The 14,467-nt window shown below is 41.8% G+C and overlaps 2 protein-coding genes across 2 annotated transcripts in view; both read left to right on the top strand.

The window, feature by feature from the left end:
• LOC137260270 (sodium-dependent dopamine transporter-like) overlaps window positions 1-14,467 on the top strand; it is a 94,047-nt gene that overhangs the window by 61,031 nt on the left and 18,549 nt on the right. The window lies entirely within an intron of this gene.
• Window positions 5,797-11,619, top strand: LOC137259465 (uncharacterized protein PF3D7_1120600-like). The gene is made up of 2 exons (XM_067797115.1): window positions 5,797-5,846; window positions 9,516-11,619. Exons 1-2 carry the CDS (start codon window positions 5,797-5,799, stop codon window positions 11,617-11,619), a joined length of 2,154 nt encoding a protein of 717 aa, XP_067653216.1.

Raw genomic sequence — 14,467 nt, 5'->3', positions numbered from 1 at the left:
GCATCACTACATGGACACATCCTGGTAGGGATCATCATTACATGGACACATCCTGGTAGGGATCATCACTACATGGATACATCCTGGTAGGGAGCATCACTACATGGACACATCCTGGTAGGGATCATCACTACATGGACACATCCTGGTAGGTATCATCACTACATGGATACATCCTGGTAGGGAGCATCACTGCATGGACATATCCTGGTAGGGATCATCAGTACATGGACACATCCTGGTAGGGATCATCACTACATGGACACATCCTGGTAGGGATCATCACTGCATGGACACATCCTGGTAGGGATCATCACTGCATGGACACATCCTGGTTGGGATCATCACTACATGGACACATCCTGGTAGGGAGCATCACTACATGGACACATCCTGGTAGGGATCATCACTACATGGATACATCCTGGTAGGGAGCATCACTGCATGGACACATCCTGGTAGGGATCATCACTACATGGACACATCCTGGTAGGGATCATCACTACATGGACACATCCTGGTAGGGATCATCATTACATGGACACATCCTGGTAGGGAGCATCACTACATGGACACATCCTGGTAGGGATCATCACTACATGGACACATCCTGGTAGGGATCATCACTACATGGACACATCATGGTAGGGAGCATCACTACATGGACACAGGCTGGCAGGGAGCATCACTACATGGGCACATCCTGGTAGGGATCATCACTGCATGGACACATCCTGGTAGGGATCATCACTACATGGACACATCCTGGTAGAGATCATCATTACATGGACACATCCTGGTAGGGATCATCACTACATGGACACATCCTGGTAGGTATCATCACTGCATGGACACATCCTGGTAGGTATCATCACTACATGGACACAGGCTGGCAGGGAGCATCACTACATGGACACATCCTGGTAGGGAGCATCACTACATGGACACATCCTGGTAGGGAGCATCACTACATGGACACATCCTGGTAGGGAGCATCACTACATGGACACATCCTGGTAGGGATCATCACTACATGGACACATCCTGGTTGGTATCATCACTACATGGACACAGGCTGGCAGGGAGCATCACTACATGGACACATCCTGGTAGGGAGCATCACTACATGGACACATCCTGGTAGGGAGCATCACTACATGGACACATCCTGGTAGGGATCATCACTACATGGACACATCCTGGTAGGGAGCATCACTGCATGGAGTCATCCTGGTAGGGATCATCACTACATGAACACAAGCTGGTAGGGAGCATCACTACATGGACACATCCTGGTAGGAAGCATCACTACATGGACACATCCTGGTGGGGATCATCACTACATGGACACATCCTGGTAGGGATCATCACTACGTGGACACATCCTGGTAGGTATCATCACTACATGGACACAGGCTGGCAGGGAGCATCACTACATGGACACATCCTGGTAGGGATCATCACTACATGGACACATCCTGGTAGGGAGCATCACTACATGGACACAGGCTGGCAGGGAGCATCACTACATGGACACATCCTGGTAGGGAGCATCACTACATGGACACATCCTGGTAGGGATCATCACTACATGGACACATCCTGGTAGGGATCATCATTACATGGACACATCCTGGTAGGGAGCATCACTACATGGACACATCCTGGTAGGTATCATCACTACATGGACACAGGCTGGCAGGGAGCATCACTACATGGACACATCCTGGTAGGGATCATCACTACATGGATACATCCTGGTAGGGAGCATCGCCTCTTGCGACGAGCGAGGGTAACTGGTGTCAATAATTGTACCCGGACCTTCACGGGTACCCGGGTCAGTATTTCAGTCATATATACGGGATCGGGTGGGCAGGCTCGCTGTGAACTTAAATACATTGTCGTCTGGATAGGGAAGGTTGGCAATAAATAGATTTGGCAGTACCGCGAGCCACAAACAATCACGATCCTATCTGTCTCTTTCTGTCTTTCTGTCTACCCGTCTCATATTATATTCTCTGCCAGCATTGCGATCGTTCGTTAGGATACCAACCACGTCACGGGACAGACATGCTAACTGCATGGGGAAGTAGAGGTTGAAGAATTGTGAATTCCGCAATAGACTTTGCTAAGCTCAAGTTCCTAAGTCGGTCACAGAATATGCCTGGTAAATATATGTGTGTGTACTTTCCGTATTTTATTTTCTGTATTTATTTACAGTAAATCACGCATGTAACCAATACGCTTCCAACGAAGTGATCAATGTCATGAGCTATTTACATTTGTTTGATCTTTACCTGTATATGTTGGTCTGAATGCGTGTAACAAACACTGTTATAACAAAATAATGTTATAACGAAATAGCATTGTAACTACTGTTACAACGAAGTATTGTTAAGACGAAATACTGTTGAAACCAACTGTTGTTATAACGAAGCCAATTTAATTCATCCCTTTGAGTTGGGTATAACCGTATTTAACTGCATAGGTATATATTACCCAACAATGGCCTATAGTAGTCACGGCACGGCTGAAATACTGGTGATATAACCGTTTATCTTTATCTCACTAATTCTCTATTCCTCCAAAACTTCTTTTTAGATTCCCTTAGACCCTAAATACAACCTGTGGAATTTAGTTACATCTACTACTCATGGCATACCTGTTTTCGACAGTCACAAATTGGCGCAGTTCAGGTAGATCAGAAGTGGATATTTTAAGAGAGACCCCTCGGTTCAGTTGGATATGGACGTATTTCATGCTACAGATTTTAATAAATAAATAAATAAATAAATAAATAAATAAATAAATAAATAAATAAATAAATAAATAAATAAATAAATAAATAAATAAATAAATAAATAAACGAACTTAGTTCGTTTTAAACGTGTTCTTTGAAAACTTGGTATTCTGCAAAAGTAGGTTGGAGTATGACCTCATATTAACCAGTCGTCACCGCCATTAAAAAATAGGACAGGTTCAGTCAGCAGTACCTATAGGTGCTCTGATGCATATAGATTATATTCACTGCGAGAATGTCACAAGGTAAAATTTCCAGGTTTGGTGGAGGTCAAACAACTGTGACGAACTCAAACCGATCACTAAATTCAGGTCGATATAACCGTATCGTTATACCGTTACATGCACTTCGACAAATTCGTCAGTTCGCTATAAGCGTCTTCGTAAGTTTTTATATATAAATACTCACTTACTAACTAAAACCGATGTATAACGGACTTTAGTGAGTGAGTGAGTTTAGTTTTACGTCACCGTGAGCAATATTCCAGCAATATTCTAACAACATTCCAGCAATATCACGGCTGGGGGCACAGAAATGGACTTCACACAATGTACCCATGTGGGGAATCGAACTGGGGCCATGGCGCGACGAGCGAACACTTGTACCCAATCGCCGTGTATACAGGTGAAAACAGGTAGAACTTAATGTGTGGGTTACGATTTTGCCACATCGGCAGAATTTCAGCCATATAGTGACAAAAACACCTTTTACGTTCTTAACACATATTGTTAAAGGATTAATTAAACCAACTAGAATAACTCATATACATATTATACACTGACCCGTAAAGGTCCGTGTTAGAGTGGACCATGCCTCTCGCAAGGGACTAACGGGATCGGGTGTGACCAATAATGTGTGATGAGTAAAGGCCATTAGTGTGATATACAGAAACAAATGGACGTTACCAAGAGGAATAGGGTGGCCTACAAGGCAATACATGATTTTGTCGTTCGTGTGCGATTGTGCAGTTGACACAAAATGCCGCACTTTGTGTCATTGTTTTCTTTTAAATAATCGGTATAGCCAAGAATTTATTATTATTTTTATAAGTGTTCTTGTATAGCGCACAAATCAAACTGCAAGGCAATTTCTCTAGGCGCTAGGTATTTTCCCTCGATCACCGGATGTCAATCTCAACAGCACATCGTATTTCAATCTCAACTCCCTGGGGAGTATACTAGGCCACTAGGCGCACCGAGTTTATTATGGCTCTCTCATTCTAACGAGGTACCCATTTGACAGCTGGGTAGACTGGGACACATAGTCACAGCACTTTGTCCAAGTTTACTGCTCGTTGCTGTACCCGCAACTAGGTGTATGCACGTGTTCATGTGGCCACCATCTGGTCATATACCAACGGATTCGTGGGTTCTTTTAAGTGCACAGGATTGTGTACTGTACACTAGGGTTTGTGACAACACTGAAAGAGTCTGCACACAAAGTTGACTCCAAGGTTTTTACACCCGGTCACAGGTGGGCTCGATCCCGAAACCTCAACCTCGCTGGATCACTAGCCTGGGGCCTTAGCCAGCTCGCCCACCATGCCCAATTTCAGTTGTAAACCAGGAATTTCACAGTTAATGATTTACAGGAACATTAAGAGAAAGAAAGTAGTCAATTTTACATTAAACAATTTGAGTCCAAATGATAGGAGTAAAGCCATGTAAATACCAACAGTGCGCATCAGAACATAATCACTGTAAAGCAATTCTTGATGTCGTTGACATCCCGTGCAAGAAATATAACAAAAATAACGGCATGAGAGTGGTGATCGTGCCAGTCTGACATATCCGGAAAATAATTAAATGATGGACGCTTCGCATCCAGACATGTACTCCTTTGGACAGAATCATTTCATAAATGTATCTCGAAATAGGACTGAGGCACAGTACCAAGAAATGCTGATAATAAGCGTAATACAAAAGTACACATTAACCATCTCAGCAAATATTTCGCATTATGACTTTTGAAACCAGGAGTCTAACTTTAACGCGCGACTTGTGGGTACTGTTGCCTTCTTAAGTATGATAGGTGCGCGTCTGTGACGGAGCTTGCCCATATAGTGTTGAAACCAGGTCTCTAACTTCCATGCAAGACTCAGACGGTTCTTGTGGGTATTATTGCATTTTTAAGTACCATGGGTGCTCTTCCCGTGTCCGTGACGGAGCGTGCCTATATAGTGGTGAAACCAGGAGTCTAACTTCCATGCAAGACTGAGAGGGTTCTTGTGGCTGTTGCCTTTTTAAGTACCATGGGTGCTCTTCCCGTGTCTGTGACGGAGCTTGCCCATATAGTGCAGAAACCAGAGGTCTAACTTCCATGCAAGACGCTTCTTGTGGGTACTGTTGCCCTTTTAAATACCATGGGTGGTCTTCCGGTGTCTGTGACGGAGCGTGCCCATATAGTGCCATGCAACAACCCTACAATGGATGCTATTCCTCTGTCATGGACAGAGCCTGCTCACATATTGCGGGTGTTGTGCCCAATAAGAGGGAAAAAAACAACCGTACTGTGACTCCGAAATACTAAAATGTTGAATACTGCTTTGCTGTTAATGTCACAATAGTGACACATAATAAAATGTGTTTGTGGGTAGCTGGGCCCAAGACTGTCCCTATTCTGACTTCATTCTGCGGAAGTACTTTGGAGCACATTGTTTACACGCACAAAATACATTATGATATAGACATGCACTGGCCTGTGATCAGATATACCTGGTTGCACTTAGCAACAACAACACAGTGTATGTCCATGCAAGAACACTGTGGCCATGTAAGAATAGACAAATAAGTAAGTCCTGATGATCTGTTAGTACACAATGTCCATCTTTGTGCGAAAGGTGGTTTCTGTATGAATACACGATCTCCTTATTGATGGCGATGATACGGTCTCTGTGGGAGAGATGCATGTACTTGCGTGGCCTGTGGTATCTCGCTGTTTCATCCTTAACTTGTAGGTTATCCACAAGGTGGTTGTTGTAGGATGTTCAATGCAAGATGGCGGCTTTGAGGATCCGTGTTGACCAAGCCGCTTGCAATCTCCTCAGGTAGATGCAGAACTTGGGGAATCATTCTTGGTACATTATGTTAATTGTAGTCATGTAGGGAGGTTTTCAAGATCGAGAGTAAGCTAAAAAGTTCCTGCAGTCTGATTCTAACACCACCTGTCAATGCTTGATATATCGCCACCAGGAATAGCTCAGACATTTGGAAAATCAATGAACATTAATAATGCCAAATCCACATTTTTCATTTCGCGGATTAAAATGGCAACTGTAACCATTTCACTCTGATTTCGACAAAAAAAAAATGAAATTGAAACAAGGTAAAACGTTACTGCATTCCAAAGAGAATGCACAAAAAACGTGAACAATACCATGACTACCACACAAATCTGATTGTAGCTAATTTTTATGGATGCTTTAATTGTATGAACCTCCACAGGCGACACCACAGGCGACACCACAGTATTTTCCCTCGCAGTTATAACATTTACCAGTCTCCTCCTCACACTGGCAATCACGCATTGTATTATAGCATCTAATTCCCCTACCATTCCTAATACAGTGCCTGCCTCAATTCTGTGTCTCCAATTACCCTAACGAGATCTATCAGCCATACAGAAGACGATTCTTTATGACTGAACCACCTCCAAAGGTTTCTGTTGCATGGATCACCCCCTAATGACAGGACATCTCCTGACGACAGGACATTGATGATAGGACATCTGTTGATGAGAGACATTGATGACAGGACATCTCCTGGTGAAGGGACATTGATAACAGGTCATCTCCTGGTGACAAGAAGACTCCTGATGGTTGCTATGGGAGAGTCTGACGCACTCCCACTCTCAACATGATTCAGCATGATTCATTATCATTGCCAGACAAATCTTGACCTGGACCCGGTTGTATCAAATTTTAATGAAGCATTAAACATTCATTAATTAATGTATCATCAAAATCTGTTGCACTAACTTTTTAATGACGTCGTGTTGTGATTAGCGTGTCATTTACTTGATTAAAGTCCTAGGGGTATCATTAGACCGTCATTAACGTCCTGGAAAAGTTAACGTAGCACCCGATTTTCGTGTGCGCAGCACTGGATACACCTCCCTACAGTTACAACGTTACACAGAAATATAGAATATTAATTGACTATTACACAGTGTAATGGCAAGTCGATTCTGGCATTGGTGTTCCAGGACTTCACCGGTGGCCACGTTCATCTAAATGACCGTTTATGTGCATGTTAACATAGTTGTGGCAACAGGTTATCCATGCGTCATGCAACCTCAGATCTTGCCATTATGTGTTTCTGTGTGGCCTTGTCAAAATAAATTTTAGTGCTGCTGTCTTGTAAATCATTTCAGGACATTTTAGTGCACATTGTGCACTAGTTTAGTTCCTCGTTGCTCGGGACCTTCGCATCATGTTGACAAAGGGGCCATAGAAACAGAACAGTTTGAGAATTTTAGGAATGAGCGTGTTGTTGACAGAACAAAGCATAGCAACAGTATGTGTTATTTACATATTATTTTAACTTTAATTAGCATCGCAAAAGGGTAAAAAGAGGGTAAAGAACACATGAAAACAACGAAGACGGACATAGAACGCTTACGCAGGTGTACATTTAACAATAAGTGCATATATAATGCGCTAAGCCCTATTCACAAGGTGGATTCTCATAGCGCTATCAATCTGTTTATAACCCAAATAACCCAACCTGCCAATGAGGTGCTAGATTATTAGTCACGTGACATTTCAGTTTAACATATTTTATGTACAATCCGAAAAGGATTGGGGACAAGTTCTTTCAACTTATAAAACTAAAGGTATTTACAATAACTGATTACATTACAAGCACTGAACTAGAGGCAGAGACAGAGAAGGATTGACAGATAACAGGGGAAATGTTGTAATACAAATTGTGCTTTGAGAGAAGACTACTGGAATCGTTTAGGTTTGTATATGTACAGATGTACGTTTTTTAATATAATGTCATTTTGATGATTTGTCAGATCTGCAGTGCCCTTTAATATAACATGTAATGTAATCACACAATTGCAACCACACATCTTGGATAGCTTTAAGCATGATCTTTCTGTGTTGATGTACGTGGTAGTAATTTGACTCATTAGCCTAAGACAGAACACACATGTATCACATGTGCTTCGTTGTGTGGCAAAGCTGAAGTCCAAGATACTCTCAGGTGTCCAGCAGCCCAACACTGCCACCCATTCAAAAACCCTAGGTGACCACCGTTGCTTTATCTGATTTACGACTTGAGCTCTATGCACATTCTGTGTCAGTAACGAGGAGAAATTTAGACATTTTTCAGCAGACTTCATCCCTATCAGAAAATCTATGTTTTTGTCCTGGTACAAAATGTGACCTGTTGTCATAAACATATAGAATCAAGCGTTATAGCAGCATCGGGGGAGACAGACAACTGTTTCCAGTTGTTTGAATATTGACGGAGTTGTTACTGTTTGATAGTTAAAACCTGGTACTGTATATACATGTGGTAAGTATTCCAGTGAGTGTCCTATACTGCACATCCACTCACAGATATGAAATGTCACACGTTTGGGTCTGATATGGGATAGGGAGAGCCTACAAGCAACAGTCTGAGTCCATCGGTGCACATGTTAGTAGACGTGTCATTGGCACTGATGATGCACCAGAAAACTAGCAGAGAGAAGAGAACAACTAAGAGAACTTTCGTTTTATTCCCAAATGTTCTTATTCCGTCAGTCCAAGGAGCAGGAGAGGATGTTTGTGCCTCAACAACATCATCTGTCTTCACAGACGTAGGACAGAATGTGTGTGATCCTCAACAACGTCATCTGTCTTCACAGACGTAGGACAGGATATGTGTGATCCTCAACAACGTGATATGACTTCACAGACGTAGGACAGGATGTGTGTGATCCTCAACAACGTCATCTGTCTTCACAGATGGTGGACAGGATGTGTGTGATCCTCAACAGCATAATCTGTCTTCACAGATGGTGGACAGGATGTGTGTGTGTTCGTCCACAACATGATTTGTATTCACTGATGGAGGACAAGATATGTGTGCTCTTCAAGAACATAATCTGTCCTCACAAATGATGGACAGGATGTGTGTGATCTTCAACGACATGATCTGATTTCATTTGTCCTTGCAGTCAACAAGAAGTCAATATTCAAATCGTACTTCGTGGTGCTTCATGGCCATGAAACGATTATGTTACAGTCAGTACCTACATGTGTTGTAGTCCCCGCAGTAACCCTCAATACATCCCACCAAAACGTGCAGCTCTTGCACAGCACGTAGTTACCGCTCACCAGGCAGGTACCTGGTTCAGTCTCTTCTTCTTAACGCTCTTCTCCAACTGACTGGAACTGGACACAGCAGGAGGTTGGTAAATATGTCCCCTAGTTCACTTCACCAAGCATAAAAATCTTGTGGGAGACAAGTTGGTCTCTTGTGGTTGCAGAAAGTGTGGTCTTCAATATTTTCAGGACACTTAACCATGATATGTGGGCCATTACTATTTTAGTTTGATATTTCTTAGTCAGTTTGGGGTTATTCTTTCCTTTGGCTCCCTCGCATTTTCAATAGGGTTAAGATCTGGGCTGTAGCTGGGCCGGTGTAAAACATTTTCGTCCGACAACCACTGTTTTGGGTTGTTATCATGCTTGGAAATCCAATTATTAGTTTGGTTAAAGCATTGACGACATTGACGACATTGACGACATTGATGGCATTGATGACATTGATGACATTGATGGCATTGACAACATTTGTGGGATTGATGGCATTGATGACATTGATGGCATTGACGACATTGACGACATTGATGACATTGACGACATTTGTGGGATTGATGGCATTGATGACATTGACGACATTTGTGGGATTGATGGCATTGATGACATTGATGGCATTGACGACATTGACGACATTGATGACATTGACGACATTTGTGGGGTTGATGGCATTGATGGCATTGACGACATTGATGGCATTGACGACATTGATGGCATTGATGACATTGATGACATTGATGGCATTGATGACATTGATGGCATTGACGACACTGACGACATTGATGGCATTGACGACATTGATGGCATTGATGACATTGATGATATTGATGGCATTGACGACATTGATGGCATCGACGACATTGATGACATTGACGGCATTGATGACATTGATGGCATTGACGACATTGATGGCATTTCTGGCATTGATGGCATCGATGGCATTGACGACATTGAGGACATTTGTGGGATTGATGACATTGATGGCATTGACGACATTGATGACATCGACGACATTGATGACACTGATGGCATTTATGGCATTTATGGCATTGATGACATTGACGACATTGATGACATTGATGGCATTGACAACATTTGTGGGATTGATGGCATTGATGACATTGATGGCATTGACGACATTGATGACATTGATGACATTGACGACATTTGTGGGATTGATGGCATTGATGACATTGATGACATTGACGACATTGATGACATTGACGACATTTGTGGGATTGATGGCATTGATGGCATTGACGACATTGATGGCATTTATGGCATTGATGGCATTGATGACATTGATGACATTGATGGCATTGACGACACTGACGACATTGATGGCATTGACGACATTGATGGCATTGACGACACTGACGATATTGATGGCATTGACGACATTGATGGCATCGACGACATTGATGACATTGACGGCATGGATGGCATTGACGACATTGATGGCATTTGTGGCATTGACGGCATCGATGACATTGAGGACATTTGTGGGATTGATGACATTGATGGCATTGATGACATTGATGGCATTGACGACATTGATGACATCGACGACATTGACAACATTGATGACATCGACGACATTGATGACACTGATGGCATTTATGGCATTTATGGCATTGATGACATTGACGACATTGATGACATTGACGACATTGATGACATTGATGGCATTGACGACATTGATGACATTGACGGCATTGATGACATTGATGGCATTGATGACATTGATGGCATCGACGACATTGATGACATTGAGGGCATTGAGGGCATTGACGACATTGATGACATTGACGACATTGATGACATTGATGACATTGACGACATTGACGACATTTGTGGGATTGATGACATTGATGGCATTGACGACATTGATGACATTGACGACATTGATGAAATTGACGACATTGATGACATCGACGACATTGACAACATTGATGACATCGACGACATTGATGACACTGATGGCATTGATGGCATTTATGGCATTTGTGGGATTGATGACATTGATGGCATTGACGACATTGATGACATTGATGGCATTGACGACATTGATGGCATCGACGACATTGATGACATTGACGGCATTGACGACATTGATGGCATTGATGGCATTTGTTGCATTTGTGGCATTGATGGCATTGACGACATTGACGACATTTGTGAGATTGATGACATTGATGGCATTGACGACATTGATGGGATTGACGATATTGATGAAATTGACGACATTGATGACATCGACGACATTGATGACACTGATGGCATTGATGGCATTTATGGCATTGATGACATTGACGACATTGATGGCATTGACGACATTGATGACATTGATGGCATTGATGGCATTTATGGCATTGATGAAATTGACGACATTGACGACATTTGTGGGATTGACGACATTGATGATATTGATGACAATGATGGCATTGATAAAACAGTTGCCTGGAAATGTAAAATAGTATCGACATCCTACCACATGCCCTAAAGACCCAAGTTAGATTTGGTCTACAGCTATTGAAAAGTGTCGTAAGTGATCGAGAGGCCTTCTTCGCTGACATTCACAGCAGTAAACACGTGGATAGAACTGTCAATGGATTGCAGTTGTTGAGTCTCCGATAGCATTAAACTGATGGTAGAAACGAAAAAACTATCGATGTATTGAAAGTCTGTGTTACTATCGGTAGTTTAGTTATTGACTTCCGTTGATAAATGCACGGCGCAAATGGCAGGAAGTACCTGATTCATTCACTTTGATTTTGACTTATCTACCAATGTTACCTGCTAACTGTTGATTTGATCTGGGTTTCAAGTTTCTCTTCTGTTACTTTAGCAAGCGATTGTACATTCAATTTGCTTTTTATGCACTTTAATATATAAGTTTCATTTTATCGGACTTCTACCTACCTCAAACAAACAAAATGTTCTGTCATAATTTGTTTCCTGAGATGCAAATTACAGGTTTTGCGTTTGGGGGGAATACCGGGATAGAAGGTCAAACGCAATGGGGGTAGTGAGGCTGGTACACAGGAAATTAATTTGCCTGAGGTTGACAGATATTCTGTAGAAAAATACAACATAAAAACAGCTGCGTTGATGTCATTGTCGTTGTGAGGCTCACAGTGGTTTGATAACCATCGTAGTATTTAGTAGTATTTCAATAGCTGGTCCCATTAAACCAGCGCTTTCGCGTTAGTATGTTGCACCAGACTATCGCTATGGCAGTAGTTGTATCCCCCTTTAACAGTGCCCCCTAATAAGCACCAACGTTTCAGCAAAGTACAGAACGTTTGATATGTTGGGTATGACATTCTACAGTGACAGTCGGCTTGTCACGGGGTATGATATTGCACCGCTCGCTTCGCTAAGAAAGTGTAATCAAAATATAACATATGTGAAACACTAAGTGGTAATCAAACAAAGTATAGACGTAGGGAGAGTAAACAAATAGGCTCTTAGTGGTAATCAAACAAAGTATAGACGTAGGGAGAGTAAACAAATAGGCTCTTAGTGGTAACCAAACAAAGTATAGACGTAGGGAGAGTAAACACATAGGCTCTTAGTGGTAATCAAACAAAGTATAGACGTAGGGAGAGTAAACACATAGGCTCTTAGTGGTAATCAAACAAAGTATAGACGTAGGGAGAGTAAACACATAGGCTCTTAGTGGTAATCAAACAAAGTATAGACGTAGGGAGAGTAAACACATAGGCTCTTAGTGGTAATCAAACAAAGTATAGACGTAGGGAGAGTAAACACATAGGCTCTTAGTGGTAATCAAACAAAGTATAGACGTAGGGAGAGTAAACACATAGGCTCTTAGTGGTAATCAAACAAAGTATAGACGTAGGGAGAGTAAACACATAGGCTCTTAGTGGTAATCAAACAAAGTATAGACGTAGGGAGAGTAAACACATAGGCTCTTAGTGGTAATCAAACAAAGTATAGACATGGGGATAGTAAACACATAGGCTCTTAGTGGTAATCAAACAAAGTACAGACATTGGGATAGTAAACACATAGGCTCTTAGTGGTAATCAAACAAAGTACAGACATTGGGATAGTAAACACATAGGCTCTTAGTGGTAATCAAACAAAGTACAGACATTGGGATAGTAAACACATAGGCTCTTAGTGGTAATCAAACAAAGTACAGACATTGGGATAGTAAACACATAGGCTCTTAGTGGTAATCAAACAAAGTATAGACATTGGGATAGTAAACACATAGGCTCTTAGTGGTAATCAAACAAAGTACAGACATTGGGATAGTAAACACATAGGCTCTTAGTGGTAATCAAACAAAGTATAGACGTAGGGAGAGTAAACAAATAGGCTCTTAGTGGTAATCAAACAAAGTACAGACATTGGGATAGTAAACACATAGGCTCTTAGTGGTAATCAAACAAAGTATAGACATGGGGATATTAAACACATAGGCTCTTAGTGGTAATCAAACAAAGTACAGACATTGGGATATTAAACACATAGGCTCTTAGTGGTAATCAAACAAAGTATAGACGTAGGGAGAGTACACACATAGGCTCTTAGTGGTAATCAAACAAAGTATGGACATGGGGATAGTAAACTCGTAGGCTCTTAGTGGTAATCAAACAAAGTACAGACATGGGGATAGTAAACTCGTAGGCTCTTAGTGGTAATGGGTCAACTTCCAAGGCCGGATACTGTGCTTGTCACAGTCTTTCACACCAAACATGGTTGGATTTAGATGGGCTACTGTCTATATAGCTACACCATGCAAGTGAATTCCAATTTTATTAGAATTTTAAGAAAAGCCAGCAAATGCCCTGACAGTGACTTCTGCCAGTCGAAGACCTAAATTGTAGCTTTTCAAGACAGAATGGGTAAAGTTGCAAGGCCGGGTACTGTGCCTGTCATAGCATTTCACACCAGAATTGATTGAATTTAGATGGGCTACTGTCTATATAGCTACACTATGCAAGTAAATTCCAAGAATTTCAACAAAAGCCAGCAACTATCCTGACAGTGACTTCTGCCTGTCGAAGACCAAAATTGTACCATTTCAAGACAGAATGGGTCAACTTCCAAGGCCGGGCACTGTGCTTGTCACAGTTTTTCAAACCAGAATTGATTTAATTTAAATGGGGTACTATCTGTATATTTACACAATGCAAATGAATTCCAATCTTATCAGAATTTCAACAAAAGCCAGCAAGGTCGCTCCAATGAACTTTTGCTTGTCGAAGACCAAAATTGTAATATTTTACGACAGAATGGGTCAACTTCCAAGGCCGGGTACTGTGCTTGTCACAGTTTTTTCACACCCCAAATGATTGGATTTAGATGGGCTACTG

Source organism: Haliotis asinina, chromosome 13, assembly GCF_037392515.1.
Source record: "Haliotis asinina isolate JCU_RB_2024 chromosome 13, JCU_Hal_asi_v2, whole genome shotgun sequence".
Lineage (NCBI taxonomy): Eukaryota > Metazoa > Mollusca > Gastropoda > Lepetellida > Haliotidae > Haliotis > Haliotis asinina.
This window is presented reverse-complemented; position numbering and strand designations above follow the sequence as displayed.